At 41.5% G+C, this 16691-nt stretch overlaps 1 protein-coding gene across 1 annotated transcript in view; it reads left to right on the top strand.

Moving 5' to 3' along the window:
- Positions 1-348: 348 nt before the first annotated feature.
- Positions 349-16691, top strand: part of LOC106602762 (alpha-1A adrenergic receptor) — a 32420-nt gene continuing 16077 nt past the window's right edge. The window contains exon 1 of the mRNA XM_014195602.3: positions 349-1825. Within this exon, the coding sequence (XP_014051077.1) occupies positions 874-1825 (952 nt within the window). The 5' untranslated portion in view covers positions 349-873. The remainder of the gene's footprint in view (positions 1826-16691) is intronic.

Here is a 16691-nt window from a genome sequence, read left to right as displayed (position 1 = left end):
TGCCCGACCTCGCTAATGCTCTTGTGCCTGAATGGAAGCAAGTCCCCACAGCAGAGTGGAGGCTGTTATAGCAGCAAAGGGCAGACCAACTCCATATTAATGCCCATGTTTTTGAATGAGATGTAGTGTATTATATTCTACTGAAGGGTTTAGTTTGCATGTAGTCTGGCTTCAGGTTGTATATGTCAGTGATGTAATACTGAAGTAGTCTAAACATCAACTGAATATTAGGCTATGGGTCAAATCTATACACTACCGGCTACATTGGAATGCCTGTTGAGTGTGTAGAGACGGGCGCGACTCCCTCTTGTGGCATCGCAGTTATTATGCGACGTCTCACTTAATACACTTGCTAGGGAGGAGTGCAGGGCTCAGATGCTGGGGTCCTAGGCAGGCTGCGACTCTGGTTTGGTTTGGACTTCTCACTAAAAGAATGCCGCCAGTGGAATAGAATCAGACCATCCGGTGCTACTGAGCAACAAAAATATTTTTACAGATACTTCATTTGAGATTTTCTGACAGTTTTACAATCTCAAGGAACTCCAAGAAAATCCATGGCTGGAGCGGTCTTCAGTTTAAAAAAAAAAAAAGGAATAGTTGATCCTGCATTTTCAGACAGAGGGATGGTGCTGTTATTGCGCATCAGTTTTATTTTTGTTGGGGAACAAAATACGCATTTAATAGATGAAACAATCTAGATACCACTGGAGCTTTTTATAAATTGAAGACAATTCACATGTGTGAGAAGAATGTTCCATTTCATCTCGTTTTCTTTTAATATTGGAAACAAACAACACTGAACAAAAACATTATGAATAACACTTTGTTTTGCCTTGGAATCCAACTATAAAGTTTTCTTTATGGAGTTTCAAAATGACATATTCTAATTTGATGAACGAAAGCAATGATGGAATATATTTTGAAAAAGCTCTCAACGAATCTTTCCTGGACCAAATCTTATTCACAGACAACAGCACCAACTCCACCAGCTGCACGAACATCACACTGGACCCCCAGGTCATTGCAGTCGGGGTCTTTCTATCCATGTTCATCTTGGTGGCTATCGTTGGGAACATTTTGGTTATCCTCTCGGTGCTATGCAATAGACACTTACAGACCGTAACGAACTTCTTTATAGTCAACCTGGCCATAGCGGACTTGCTATTGAGCATTATTGTGCTTCCTTTCTCCGCGTCTTTGGAAGTGCTGGGATGCTGGGTGTTCGGCAGGGTCTTCTGCAACATCTGGGCAGCGGTGGATGTTCTCTGCTGCACCGCGTCCATCCTCAGCCTCTGTATCATCTCCATAGACAGGTACATCGGGGTCAAACACTGCCTCAAATACCCCACCATCATGACGGAGAAGAAAGCCGCCGTCATTCTGGTGTTGGTCTGGGTCTCATCCATGGTCATCTCCATAGGACCGCTGCTGGGATGGAAGGAACCGCCGCCGACCGACGAGAGTGTCTGCAGCATCACCGAAGAACCGGGCTATGCCCTCTTCTCCTCGCTCTTTTCCTTCTACCTCCCGCTTATGGTCATCCTAGTGATGTATTTCAGGGTCTACGTGGTGGCCCGGAGGACTACCAAGAGTTTAGAAGCGGGGGTCAAACGGGAAAGAAATAAGTCGATAGAAGTGGTGCTTAGGATACACTGTAGGAGCATGCTGGAGGATACTTCCAAGAGTAAAAACCACCCGTTCCGGAGTTCGCTGTCCGTGCGCTTGATGAAGTTCTCCCGGGAGAAGAAAGCTGCCAAAACCCTGGCGATTGTCGTCGGGATGTTCATCCTGTGTTGGCTACCGTTTTTCTTTGTTTTACCACTGGGTAAGTGTTGGTTTGATTATCAACGTTTAAAGTGCAATTTATTGAGGCTACATTTGAATTGTTTCTGTGTTTTTTTTAACCATATGTAAAATATGTGTCACAGATTCTGTAAATATGTGTGTGCGCTCGCGTGTGTAATCAGTAGGATTCTCTGTAATGCTTGACGAGTGTGCACTTCACTGCTGCCAGGATGTAGCCTATCCAACGTGTCCATATAACTCAAATACGATTAAATTACTTTTAAGTTCTATCTTGTTCACTGTGCTTATGTTTACATATGGAATTGCACTATTTAGAATATGGAACGTTAAACAAGGATGTTTAGAAATTCCTCCAAGTGCATCATTATTATGAGAAGGTTGCGGGCAGCGTGCAAACTGCCAATACAATACGCTCTTTTTAAATCTGGAATTGTAAGGTTTTGGTTTTTATTTTTTGCCCCTACTGTAAACGTACGGAGATGACCACTATTGTCTCTGGAAGATAAACGTAGCAGACTGAGTAAATTCACAATTACTCACAATTACGCACGACATATGCTCTGTAATACTGTACTTAAACCAATCATGAATAGTTCTAATTGTGGCATCCGGCATCATCAAACATAACTACAAGTCCGATATTTCATATGCCTATATACATGTGCAATTCATCTATTTATTGTTTGCAGTCCATAGACATAAAATATCCTTCAATGGCGTCATCAGTTGTGCTTATAGCCCTACTGTTTTGTAGCAGTATGTTGAAGAGCAAAAACAAGCCATTGTAATTCTGTCTTGACATAAAAGTACACTCAAGAAAAACGGTTTTATTTATCATAGTGATTAAGGAGTCACATTAAAATATATAATATGCCCCACCAACATTAGACAACTATACAGAAAAAATGTAATTGCTTAAATAAGTAAATGAAATCAATGATGAGAGAATAGTCAGATGAACTGATAGCTGACACAGACATGGTGGCATAACAGGAAGATTGGCATGTCATGAACCAAGCGGTGGTGAGGACATGTTGAATCATAATTACTGTATAAATGAACATGCACCATTTAATCAACTAAATTGAAAATATTTCATGTTAAAAGCTGTGTGTAATCAGTTGCACAGCCCTTTTAAGTTAAGATTCCCAAATAATAGTTTCTAGTTGAATGAACGTATGAGAACGACAAAGTTTTCTCAAGTTGGCGCTTGGTTTGGACCAACTAAATGATTTTTGTTCAGGTAACACTTGAACAGACAACTTGAGGAAACAGAAAAAAGGCTGTGTAACCAGTTACTTAATAATAATTCGTTGAAATAACTAGAGTTGTGGGTGTTTTTTTTACAGTGAATTTCTCTACAACAACAGCTCAATAGAAAAAGGAGTCGAAAGGGAGTAGAAGGTGTAAATACACAACACATAGATACACAACACAATATACTATACAGATAATCAAACAGCAATAAAAACAATGTGTTAGAACCTTTGGCTGATGATGATTTGAGAAACAAACAGGTGTCTTGCTCACAGAGCAGCAGACGGTCAATAAAATGCTAATGAATAGAAAGGTGCTTTAACGGTGAAATGGGGTCAGGTGTAGAGATGAGAGGCATAACAGGAGGAAATCAAATGCCACTAATTATGTCAGGTAATAGGTTTTATAAGGAGCATCAATGGGAAAGACTGGGGCATAGCGGAGCCATTTAGGATAACATCCCACTGGGCAAAAACTAGTTGAATCAACATTGTTTCCACGTAATTTCAACCCCACAAAATTATGTGATGACATTGAATCAACATGGAAAACTGATTGGATCAACTTAAGAGCATTTCATATTATCTTCACCCAAATTTTTACCGAAATCCAATGACATGGTGACATTTTTTTGTTGAATTCACGTTAGTTGAGAACTCATGGCTCCTGAGTGGCGCAGTGGTATAAAGGCACTGCATCTCAATGCAAGAGGTGTCACTACAGTCCCTGGTTCGAATCCAGGCTGTATCACATCTGGCCGCGATTGGGAGTCCCGTAGGGCTGCGCACAATTAGCTAAACGTCGACCAGGGTAGGTCGTCATTGTAAATACAAATTTGTTCTTAACTGACTTGCCTAATTAAATACATGTTACATTTAAAAAAAACAATTACATTTAAAGTAATCTAAACTATATGTTGATCTGACGTCTCTGCCCAGTGTGATGTCAAGTAAGAAAGACACACACATTGTACACACCAATGGCGGTCAGTGCCATTTAAGATGAGGGAGGACACATCTTTTTTTTCATGAGCATGGCCTTATTTCTCTTACAGCATATTGGATGGCTTTCATTCACATTCCATTCACCCAGTTCAATGTAACATCGATAGGTTTAGGTTACTACATGATACTAAAAATGTCCCTATACCCATCATGAGGTTGCTACAACCTAGCCTAGGAATGAAAGTTTACAATGTAGGTGCACACTGGTCGAGAGAACATTTTAAGGTGACAGAAAATGACACATGGACAGACAGTGACTCATTCAATACTGCCTTGCACACTTGCCTGCATCTAGCTGATCTAGGGTGTAATCATTAGTCCAACAGTTGCAAACAGAGAGTTTCTATTAGTCAAATTCAGGAAAGTTTGTCCCTGTTTTGTTCTGTTTGCTTCCGTTTAAGAAACGTTTTTCAACTGAATTTTGCTAAATGAATACACCCCTGATCACACGTAAACACAGTTCCCTTTCAAAGCAGCCACGTTGTATTCCTTCTCGCATCTATGCGCTCTCCTCTTCTTACCTTTTCACTTCGCTTGTGGAGTTCAATCCACAACACACCGCCAAAGTCTAAGACATTCAAATGCCTATTTACTCTGTTCCATCTGACTGCGCAATCCACTGTGTCATCAGCCTTGCCAGGGAATGTATGAACTTGATCTCCACTATAAAAAGCATCTAGACATTATCTCACATATCTTTTAGACTAACATTTAGTTTTCAACGTCGGAAATGTGTATAAACATTGCTGTCTGTCTATGACATTTGCAACATTGTTTCAATATTCAAATTCGATCTCCAGCTGTCCCATAGTAATGAACGTGTCAGGAGTCAGAACGAGACAGATAGGCAGGCAGTGTTTCTCAGCCAGTCAAAATCATGAATCAGCATAATTTTTATGGACATACAGTGCATTCGGAAAGTATTCAGACCACACTTTTTCCACATGTTGTAATGCTACAGCCTTATTCTAAAATTTATTAAATTGTTTTTTCCTCTCATCAATCTACACACAATACCCCATAACGACATAGTAAACACAGGTTTTTAAACATTTTTGCAAATGTATCCCCCCAAAAAACAGAAATATCACATTTACATAAGTATTCAGACCCTTTAACCTGTCTGGGCTAGGGGGCAGTATTTTCACGGCCGGATGAAAAACATCCCCAATTTAAACAGGTTACTACTCTGGCCCAGAAAATAGAATATGCATATTATTAGTAGATTTGCATAGAAAACACTCTGAAGTTTCTAAAACTGTGTGAATGGTGTCTGTGAGTATAACAGAACTCATATGGCAGGCAAAAACCTGAGAAAAAGTCAACCAGGAAGTGGAGAATCTGAGAATTGTAGTTCTTCTTTCTAATCCCTTTCGAAACTACAGTATCTGTGGGGTTACGTTGCACTTCCTAAGGCTTCCATTGGCTGTCAAAAGCCTTCAGAAAGTTGTTTCAGCCTTCTCCTGTTACTGGGCAGATAATAGGAGCTCAGTTACTGAGTGGACTGCCTGTGGACAAAGGGATTGGATATGCGTGGTCACGCGAGTGTGCCGTTCGTTCTTTTTCTCCTTGAATGAATACGCTATTGTCCGGTTGGAATATTATCGCAATTTTACGTTAAAAATAACATAAAGATTGAACATTTAGACTTTTCGTCTCCTGTACCACGCTCGCGCGTTTTGCCTTTGGATAGTGCTCTGAACGCACGAATAAAACGGAGGTATTTGGACATAAATATGGATTATTTGGAACAAAAACAACATTTCTTGTGGAAGTAGCAGTCCTGGGAGTGCATTCTGATGAAGATCAGCAAAGGTAAGAGAATATTTCTAATACTAATTCTAAGTTTAGGTTGCCCTGAACTTGGCGGGTGTCTGTATAATGTTCTGTGATGGCTGAGCTATGTACTCAGAATATTGAAAAATGTGCTTTCTCCATAAAGCTATTTTAAAATCTGACAAAGCGGTTGCAACCAGGAGTAGTCTATCTATAATTCTTTAAATAATTGTTATATATTTTGTCAACGTTTATGATAAGTATTTTTGTAAATTGATGTGCACATTCACCGGGAGTTTTGGTGGGAATACATTTTCTGAACATCACGCGCTAGTGTAAAATACAGTTTTTGGATATAAATATGAACGTTATCGAACAAAACATACATGTGTTGTGTAACATAATGTCCTAGGAGTGTCATCTGATGAAGATCGTCAAAGGTTAGTGCTTCATTTAGCTGTGTTTTGGGTTTTATAGACACATGTCCTTGCTTGGAAAATGGCTGTGTCATTATTTTTGTCTATGTACTCTCCTAACATAATGTAATGTTTTTCTTTCGCTGTAAAGCCTTTTTGAAAAAAGCCTTTTTGAAATCGGACAATGTGGTTACATCAAGGAGAAGTGTATCGTTAAAATGGTTTAAAATAGTTGTATGTTTGAGAAAGTTGAATTATGGCGTTTTGTTGTTTTTGAATTTGCAGCCCTGATATTTCACTGGCTGTGTCCCGCAGGTGGGATGCTAGCATCCCACGTAGCCCATAGAAGTTAATCAGCACTTTGTTAAAGCACCTTTGGCAGTGATTACAGCCTCAAGTCTTCTTCGGTAAGATGCTACAAGCTTGGCACACCTGTATTTGGGGAGTTTCTCCCATTCTTCTCTGCAGATCCTCTCAAAAAAGGTTCAGGTTGGATGGGAAGCGTCGCTGCCCAGCTATTTTCAAGTTTCTCCAGAGATGTTCGATCTGGTTCAAGTCCGAGCTCTGGCTGGGCCACTCAATGACATTTAGATACTTGTCCCGAAGCAACTCCCGCGTTGTCTTGGCTGCGTGCTTAGGGTTGTTGTCCTGTTGGAAAGTAAACCACCCCAGTCTGAGGTCCTGAGCGCTCTGGAGCAAGTTTTCATCAAGGATCTCTTGGTACTTTTCTCTATTCATCTTTCCCTCAATCCTGACTAGTCTCCCAGTCCCTGCTGTTGAAAAACCTCCCTGCAGCATGATGATGCCACCACCATGCTTCACCAAAGGGATGGTGCCAAGTTTCCTCCAAGTGCATAATTATTATGAGAAGGTTGCGGGCAGCGTGCAAACTGCCAATACAATACGGTCTTTTTAAATCTGGAATTCTGAGATTTTGGTTTTTATTTTTTGCCCCTACTGTAAACGTACGGAGATGACCACTATTGTCTCTGGAAGATAAACGTAGCAGACTGAGTAAATTCACAATTACTCACAATTACGCACGACATATGCTAAACCTGTAAGTTAGCCATAGTTAGCTTGCTAGCAAGCAAGGGATAAGAACATTGCCAGCCAGTATGGCAATGGAACATTTAGAACGAATGACTGGGTCGCGTCCATAGACACAGAACAATAAGACTGAACGACTTGGTCATGTCTCTGGTAACCGAACCGATAGAACGTACGACCAACCGGCTTGGGTAGCCACCTTAGATTTGTGTCGGAACTATATCTTGTGGAAGGATGAAATAGTATGAATAAATTAATCAAAATAACGTTTTTAAGGAAAATATGTCAATTGTTAATTGAATATGTTGGTAACTCATTTTAAAAAAGTGATAATGCCCTTGAAGCCAGTGTTTGGACCTCAACTTTGTCTCGGGTCTAACAACACCGTGCCAATATATCCTCCAAACACTGGCTTCTCGGGCATTATCACTTAAATTAGCTAAAGTAAAGTCATAGTAAACATAGTTATTAGAACTAAAGCGTTTGTAAACACGCTACAATCATGCAGTAAAGTTACAGTGTACAGTCAGTAAGCAGTTCAGCACTTACACCTTCGGGCCCCGGAGGCATTAAATTAGTAAAACCAAGCTTACTTTGACTTGGAAGAGTTCCAGTGTAACCAGATAGCTAATATAGCATCCCTCTGTTTGAGCAGGGCGTTTGAGTAGGTTAAACTAGCTAGCTGCATTTGCTAGCAAAGTAATTGAAATTGAAAGTGAAAAATAAATAGAAAAGATGAAATCTGTCTCTATCTCTCTCTTGCTTCTCCTTTATTTTGGAAGAAATGTACTGTATGTGTTCAAAACTGGTCAACTATTGTCTTTCTCTCTCTTTGAGTCAACTACTCACCACATGTTACACACTGCAGTGCTAGCTAGCAGTAGCTTATTCTTTCAGTACTAGATTCAAATCAAATCAAATCTTATTAGTCACATGCGCCGAATACAACAGGTTCAGACCTTATAGTGAAATGCTTACTTACAAGACCCTAACCGACAGTGCAGTTTAAAAAAATATGGATAAGAATAAGAGATAAAAGTAACAAGTAATTAAGGAGCAGCAGTAAAAAATAACAATATATACGGGGGGTGACGGTACAGAGTCAATGTGCGGGGGCACAGGTTAGTTGAGGTAGTATGTACATGTAGGTAGAGTTAATTAAAGTGACTATGCATTGTTGACAACAGAGAGTGGCAGTGGTGTGGAGAGAGCGGGGGGGGGGGGGGGCAATGCGAATAGTCTGGGTAGCCATTTGACTAGCAGTACAGGAGTCTTATGGCTTGGGGGTAGAAGCCGTTTAGAAGCCTCTTGGACCTAGACTTGGTGCTCCGGTACCCCTTGCCGTATGGTAGCAGGGAGAACAGTCTATGACTAGGGTGGCTGGAGTCTTTGACCATTTTTTGGGCCTTCCTCTGACACGCCTGGTATAGAGATCCTGGATGGCAGGAAGCTTGGCCCCAGTGATGTACTGGGCTGTTCCCACTACCCTCTGTAGTGCCTTGCTGTCAGAGGCCGAGCAGTTACCATACCAGGCAGTGATGCAACCAGTCAGGATGCTCTCGATGGTGCAGTTGTAGAACCTTTTGAGGATCGGAGGACCCATGCCAAATCTTTTCCGTATCCTGAGGGGGAATAGGTTTTGCCGTGCCCGCTTCACGACTGTCATGGTGTGCTTGGACCATGTTAGTTTGTTGGTGATGTGGACACCAAGGTACTTGAAGCTCTCAACCTGCTCCCCTGCAGCCCCGTCGATGAGAATGGGGGCATGCTCGGTCCTCTTTTTCCTGTAGTCCACAATCATTTCCTTTGTCTTGATCACGCTGAGGGAGAGGTTGTTGTCCTGGTTCCACACGGCCATGTTCTGACCTCCTCCCTATAGGCTGTCTCGTTGTTGTCGGTGATCAGGCTTACCACTGTTGTGTAAACAGCAAACTTAATGACGGTGTTGGAGTCATGCCTGGCCGTGCAGTCATGAGTGAACAGGGAGTACAGGAGGGGGCTGAGCACGCACCCCTGAGGGGCCCACATGTTGAGGATCAGCGTGGCGGTAGTGTTGTTACCTACCCTTACCAACTGGGGGCAGCCCGTCAGGAAGTCCAGGATCCAGTTGCAGAGGGAGGTGTTTTGTCCCAGGGTCCTTTGCTATGATGTTGAACACAGAGCTGTAGTCAATTAATTGCATTCTCACATAGGTGTTCCTTTTGTCCAGGTGGGAAAGGGCGTGTAGAGCGCAGTACAATAGAGACTGCATCATCTGTGGATCTGTTGGGGCGGTATGCAAATTGGAGTGGGTCTAGGGTTTCTGGGAAAATGGTGTTGATGTGAACCATGACCAGCCTTTCAAAGCACTTCATGGCTACAGATGTGAGTGCTACGGGTTGGTAGTAATTTAGGCCGGTTACCTTAGTGTTCTTGGGCACAGGCACTATGGTGGTCTGCTTAAAACATGTTGGTATTACAGACTCGGACAGGGAGAGGTTGAAAATGTAAGTGAAGACACTTGCTAGTTGGTCAGCACATGCTTTGAGTACACGTTCTGGTAATCCGTCTGGCCCTGCGGCCTTGTCTAAAGGTCTTACTCTCATCGGCTGCAGAGAGCGTTATCACACAGTCTTCCGGTACAGCTGGTGCTTTCATGCATGTTTCAGTGTTATTTGCCTCGAAGCGAGGATAGAATTAGTTTAGCTCGTCCGGTAGGCTCGTGTCACTGGGCAGCTCTCGGCTGTGCTTCCATTTGTAGTCTGTAATGGTTTGCAGGCCCTGCCACATCCGACGAGCGTCAGAGCCGGTGTAGTACGACTCGATCTTAGTCCTGTTTTGACGCTTTGCCTGTTTGATGGTTCGTCGGAGGGCATAGTGAGATTTCTTATAAGCTTCCGGGTTAGAGTCCAGCTCCTTGAAAGCGGCAGCTCTAGCCTTAATCTCATTCATTCTCTGATCCTTTGATTGGGTGGAAAACATGTCAGTTCATGCTGCAAGAGCTCTGATAGGTTGGAGGATGTATAGTTTTATCTAAAAAGGAAAACTTTTAAAATCTTTTAACATTTTCATTTTTATGAAATTCACTGAGGAGTACGGTCCTCCCCGTCCTCCTCCGAGGAGTCTCCACTGATACACGCACGCACGCACGCACGTACACACACACACACACACACACACACACACACACACACACACACACACACACACACACACACACACACACACACCTCTATACATCATCCCTTCTCATCCATTGTTTACAGCATGTATCAGGAAAATGATTCAAAGCACTTCATTAGAAAACCAGTTCCACCCAGCGCTCAATTTTTTGGCCTCAGTTCTAAACTCTTATTAACAGAACAATAGAACAAATGGACTTTGCCCCCAAGACAGACAAAAGATTTTAGAGATGGGTAATTCTAATAGCAATATTCTGGCAAGCATTGCTTTTGGAACAATGGGGGAGTTGAGTCAGGCACCATATAGTTTAGAGAGGGAGGCATCTTTTAGAGGACAGCTACTAACTTTGCAATTGGGCTTTCTTTTAATGGGAAATCCTTTTTCGCACCACAGGTGTTAGGTTTAGCCAGAAAAGTGTGTTTAAAACCATTGGGGATTTCCGTGTCAATGGACCATTGTTTGTAACATTCTTCTCATATAGAGCAAGCCACCACAGCCTTGTTTTGTATAAGCCTACACATAACATACTATACCTACTAATCAACTTGAGTTCCTTAGATTTAATTTCCTCCAATCCCCCGGAATGTTATTGTGCATACTTTGCTGTTGGTTGGCTGATAGCATCTGCTGGCTCGGCCCCAGCCAGCACGCTCTGCTACTTGTGCCAGGCTAGCTGTGCCCCCCCAGCCCTCCAGCACCAGCCTTCCAACCACCCAGCCTCTCAGTCCTCCAGCCCTCCAACTTCCAGTCCCTCAGTCCCCAGCTCCCCAACGCTGATTCAATTACTTTTAAGTTACATATCTCTTTCACTGTGCTTATGTTTACGTATTCCAAGAGCACTATTTAGAAAGTGAAATGATGTTTAAATTTCATCGGCACGAAAGAGAGTCTATTAAGAGAGATGGGTAACTCTAATTGTGGTATTCAGGCCGCTGACCCCAAGAACTTAACGGTCCACTGCCATTAGGACAGCTGTAATTGAACTTCATTAGAGTGGGGGGTTTGCCCCCCCCCCCCCCCCCCTCTTCCTCACACGCCCAACAGCCAGGATGGGGGGAAGAAAAAGGATGGGGGGGAAGGGAGGAGGTAAAGATGGCACCATTCCACACGTACAATACCCCTCTTGTTTTTTTGTTCTCTCCCCCTTCTCTCTCAAAACCTGCCTTTCCTCTCTGCCTTTCCTCTCCATGTCTCTGAGCTAGCCTTTGCATGCAATGGCTTGGTAGAATGAAGTGAGAAACATGGCTTGGTAACCTCTTGACAGTGGACATAGCGAGGAAGGCAATGACCAAGACAGGGCGCAACAATAAATCCACAATAAGCAACCATTGAAGGCATTGTCATTATCTTAGGCTAAAGAAATGTGACACTGATGATGCTCATAACTACGTTTCTGTGGCTCCAGTCCGCATGACATATCTATTTGTGTTGGAACACAAGCTTCAGAATTTGTCCGAACACACAAACGCACACAAACGCAAACGCAAACGCACACGCACACACACACACACACACACACACACACACACACACACACACACACACACACACACACACACACACACACACACACACACACACACACACAGCCTCAGTTACCAAAGTCTTTCAAATGTCATCACCTCACCACTCAAATGTTGAGTGACCCTCGAATTCTAGGAATAGAGAGCAGTTCAAAAGAGATCATGTTTTACACTTCTTCCACGAGCCTTATCGCTGTAGGAATGTCAGTGTTAATGTGGTGGAGAATCTGCGACAGACTGACAGCAAGAGAAAATAATTTAAACAGTCAGCCCAACGTTTGACTTTTTCCTATAAACAAAATGTCAGTGCTGTCCATATGTCTAATCTAAAACTGAGAAAATATCAACTTTGTGTGCTGTTAAAGTCGAGGAACAAAACAAACAAGACATTTTGAGGCCAAATGTCTCTACCTTAAGGAGATAAACTAGTCATATACTATATGCAGTATCCAATGTGTACAGTAATGTAACAAAAACCTTGATAAAGGATACACATTACAAACATTAGTAATACAACTCTAACCCTATTCTGTAGATATGCAAACTCAATTCTTTAACAAACTGAACAGATGTTGTAAGGAAGGAGGCCTTTGACTCCAAGCAAAACGAGACTACTGTATAGATTAGTCCCAAATGACACCCCATTTCCTACATAGTGCATTACTTTGACCAGAGCCATATGGGCCAAACGTAGTACGCTGTATAGGAAATAGGGTGCAATTTGGGACATACCCCATGACTAATATGTTGTTGTGCTTTTTTCCCATGATGCCACTCAGAATATCCCCATACCCGTGGTGGGGGAGAGGTGGGAGGTGGGAGGGAGCTCTGCTTTGCCAAAGGAAATAATTAGCTCAGGAAAAATAGGCCTGCCCGATATTATCTTTGAGGGGATTTTTTTAAATTTCACATTCTTGATAGGTCTTGAGAATACTTTGGCCAATAGCGAGAGGGGCTTTGCCATTTGTTTCTCTCATCATCTATTTGAAAGAAGACATTGTGAGGGCTTGTCCAATTTAGCAGGTTGTGTCCACCAATAGACTACCTCTGTAAGCATAGTTTTACCCTTCACCCTTGGCTATATATATATAATGATAAATGTTGGTCTAATTTTCCATGGTATTTCCTTTTCGCCAATGTTGGTCCAATTTTCAACCTGCTGTAGGCCTGTCAGACGCAATAACAATTATTCTTCCATACATTGTCTTGTACGGCCACATTTTTTGTACGGTTACACTTAGAGGATATCTGTCCGTTTGTACAGAGAAGGATGTTTCTTAGCACTTCTAAGCACTTTTGCAATCAACCCCTTTCTCCGTTGCACTGATCCGTTCACTCTGATTCATAATGGGCCACTATTGCCACAAACCATCTGAGTGAAAAGAGAATGTTGAATCAGAGTGTGTCCTACTATGTCCTCTTGTGCTTTTCTCAGCCACATCTTTATAGGACATCCAACGTCATTAGTCTGGACCAAGCATCTTATAACTCACCTTTAACACAACCTAAGACAGACTTAAAGGGATCCTTCATCCAAATTACGAAATGACACATTGGTTTCCCTACCCTATTTAAGTGGTCTATGGACATGGAGTGCTGTGTTACCTTGTTCATAGGCTACTCACAGGGGTAAGAAAAACAATGTCATTTTTGGGGGGGTTGAACTATACCTGTAATGCTCTCTCTTGAAACTCACTCCTGTGTTCCAATGGCATGTTGTGTTAGCTAATCCACGTTTATCATTTTAAAAGGCTAATTGATCATTAGAAAACCCTTTTACAATTATGTCAGCACAGCTGAAAACTGTTGTCCTGATTAAAGAAGCAATAAAACTGGCCTTCTTTAGACTATTTGAGAATCTGGAGCATCAGCATTTGTGCGTTCGATTACAGGCTCAAAATGACCAGAAACAAATACATTTCTTCTGAAACTCATCAGTCTATTCTTGTTCTAAGAAATGAAGGCTTTTCCATGAGAGAAATTGCCAAGAAACTGAAAATCTCGTACAACACTGTGTACTACTCCCTTCCCAGAACAGCGCAAACTGGCTCTAATCAGAAATGAAAGAGGAGTGGGAGGCCCCGGTGCACAACTGAGCAAGAGGACAAGTACATTAGAGTGTCTAGTTTGAGAAACAGATGCCTCACAAGTCCTCAACTGGCAGCTTCATTAAATAGTACCTGCAAAACACCAGTCACAATGTCAACAGTGAAGAGGCGACTCCGGGATGCTGGCCTTCTAGGCAGAGTTGCAAAGAAAAAGCCATATCTCAGACTGGCCAATAAAAAGAGAATGTTAAGATGTGCTAAAGAACACAGACACTGGACAGAGGAAAATTGGAAACAAGTGTTATGGACAGACAAATCTAAGTTTGAGGTGTTCGGATCACAAAAAATAACATTCGTGAGACGCAGAAAAAATTAAGATGCTGAAGGAGTTTCTTGACACCATCTGTCAAGCATGGTGGTGGCAATGTGATGGTCTGGGGGTGCTTTGGTGGTGGTAAAGTGGGAGATTTGTACAGGGTAAAAGAGCTCTTGAAGAAGGAAGGCTATCACTCCATGTTGCAACGCCATGCCATGCCCTTTGGACGGCGCTTAATTGGAGCCAATCTCCACCTTCAACAGGACAATGACCCAAAGCACAGCTCCAAACTATGCAATAACTATTTAGGGAAGATGCAGTCAGCTGGTATTCTGTCTATAATGGAGTGGCCAGCACAGTCACCGGATCTCAAACCTATTGAGCTGTTGTGGGAGCAGCTTGACCTTATGGTATGTAAGAAGTGCCCATCAAGCCAATCCAACTTGTGGGAGGTGATTCAAGAAGCATGGGGTGAAATCACTTCAGATTACCTCAACAAATTGACAACTAGAATGCCAAATGTCTGCAAGGCTGCAATTGCTGCAAATGGAGGATTCTTTGACGAAAACAAAGTTTGAAGGACACAATTATTATTTCAATTAAAAATCATTATTTATAACCTTGTCAACATCTTGACAATATTTCCTATTCATTTTGCAACTCATTTCATGCATGTTTTCATGGAAAACAAGGACATTTCTAAGTGACTCCAAACTTTTGAATGGTGGTGTATATAACTGGAACATTTCAATTTTGGAGAATCTCTTATAAAATGGGTTAAAATCATGTATAGTAACCCTAGGTGTAAAATCATACATAATGGCTATTTCTCATACAGTTTTAAACTGTCAAGAGGAGTAAAACAAGGTTGTCCACTATCGGCATATCTATCTTTTATGGCCATCGAAATGTTAGCTATTAAAATCATATCCAACAATAATATCAAGGGATTTAGAAATACAGGGCTTAAACACAAAGGTATCATTGTATGATGATGATTCACGTATTCTTTTAAATACACAATTTGGATCCCTCCACAGCCTCATAGAGGATCTAGTTATTTGTTCTAACTTCACTGGATTACCAAATTATGAGAAGTGTACTATGTTATGTATTGGATCACAAAAAAATACAACTTTTACATTGCCATGTGGTTTACCAATAAAATGGTCTGATGGTGATGTGGATATACTCGGTATACATATCCCGAAATAAATAAATAATCTCACTCCAATACATTTTAATAGAAAGTTAGCAAAAATAGACAAGATCTTGCTACCATAGATCTTGCTACCATGGAAAGGTAAATACCTTTATATGTGTGGAAAATCACCCTGATTAACTTTTAGTCATATCCCAGTTTACCTATTTGCTTATGGTCTTGCCTAAAACTAGCAAACTGTTTTTTTTATTATTATATGAGAAAAAAATATTACACTTTATTTGGAATGGCAAGCCAGACAAAATTATATATATAATGAATATGAATTCGGAGGGCAGAAATGATAAAATATTAAACAATTAGACCTCTCACTAAAGGCTTCAGTTATACAAAAGTTATACTTAAAACCCGAACTGATTCTCTAGCAAATTAGTAAGAATGTCTCACCCTATGTTCAAGAAAGGCCTTTTTCCCTTTATTCAGATTACAACCTCTCACTTTCAGTTATTTGGAAAGGAATTAATCTCCCAAATGTCGCTATTTTTGAAACAAGACATAGAAAGTTGGTTGCAATTTCAATTTAATCCACCAGAAAAGACAGAACAAATACTTCCACAAATATTGTGGTTAAACTCAAATATACTAATTGATAAAAAATGTAATAAAAAAAAGGTATATTCTTCATAAATTATATCATAAATAGGACTGGTAGAGTTATCTCCGGACGACTGTGTGATCCCACTCTCCGTAGCCAATGTGAGTAAGTCCTTTGACCTCTACAGGATCGGTCCCCCCGCGGGACGGTTGAGCTAACGTAGGCTAATGTGATTAGCATGAGGTTGTAGATAACAAGATCATTTCCCAGGACAAAGACCTATCTGATATGGGCAGAAAGCTTAAATTCTTTTTAATCTAACTGCACTGTCCAATGTACAGTAGCTATTACAGTGAAATAATACCATGCTATTGTTTGAGGAGAGTGCACAGTTATGAACTTGAAAATGTATTAAACAGGTCAACATTCACAAGGCCGCAGGGCCAGACGCATTAACAGGACGTGTACTCTGAGCATGCGCTGACCAACTGGCAAGTGTCTTCACTGACATGTTCAACCTCTTCCTGTCTGAGTCTGTAATACCAACATGTTTCAAGCAGACCACCACAGTCCCCG

Source organism: Salmo salar, chromosome 04 (assembly GCF_965601325.2).
Source record: "Salmo salar chromosome 04, fSalSal1, whole genome shotgun sequence".
In the NCBI taxonomy this organism is placed as follows: Eukaryota; Metazoa; Chordata; class Actinopteri; order Salmoniformes; family Salmonidae; genus Salmo; species Salmo salar.
The sequence above is the reverse complement of the archived record's forward strand: the minus strand, read 5'-3'. Positions and strand labels throughout refer to the sequence as shown.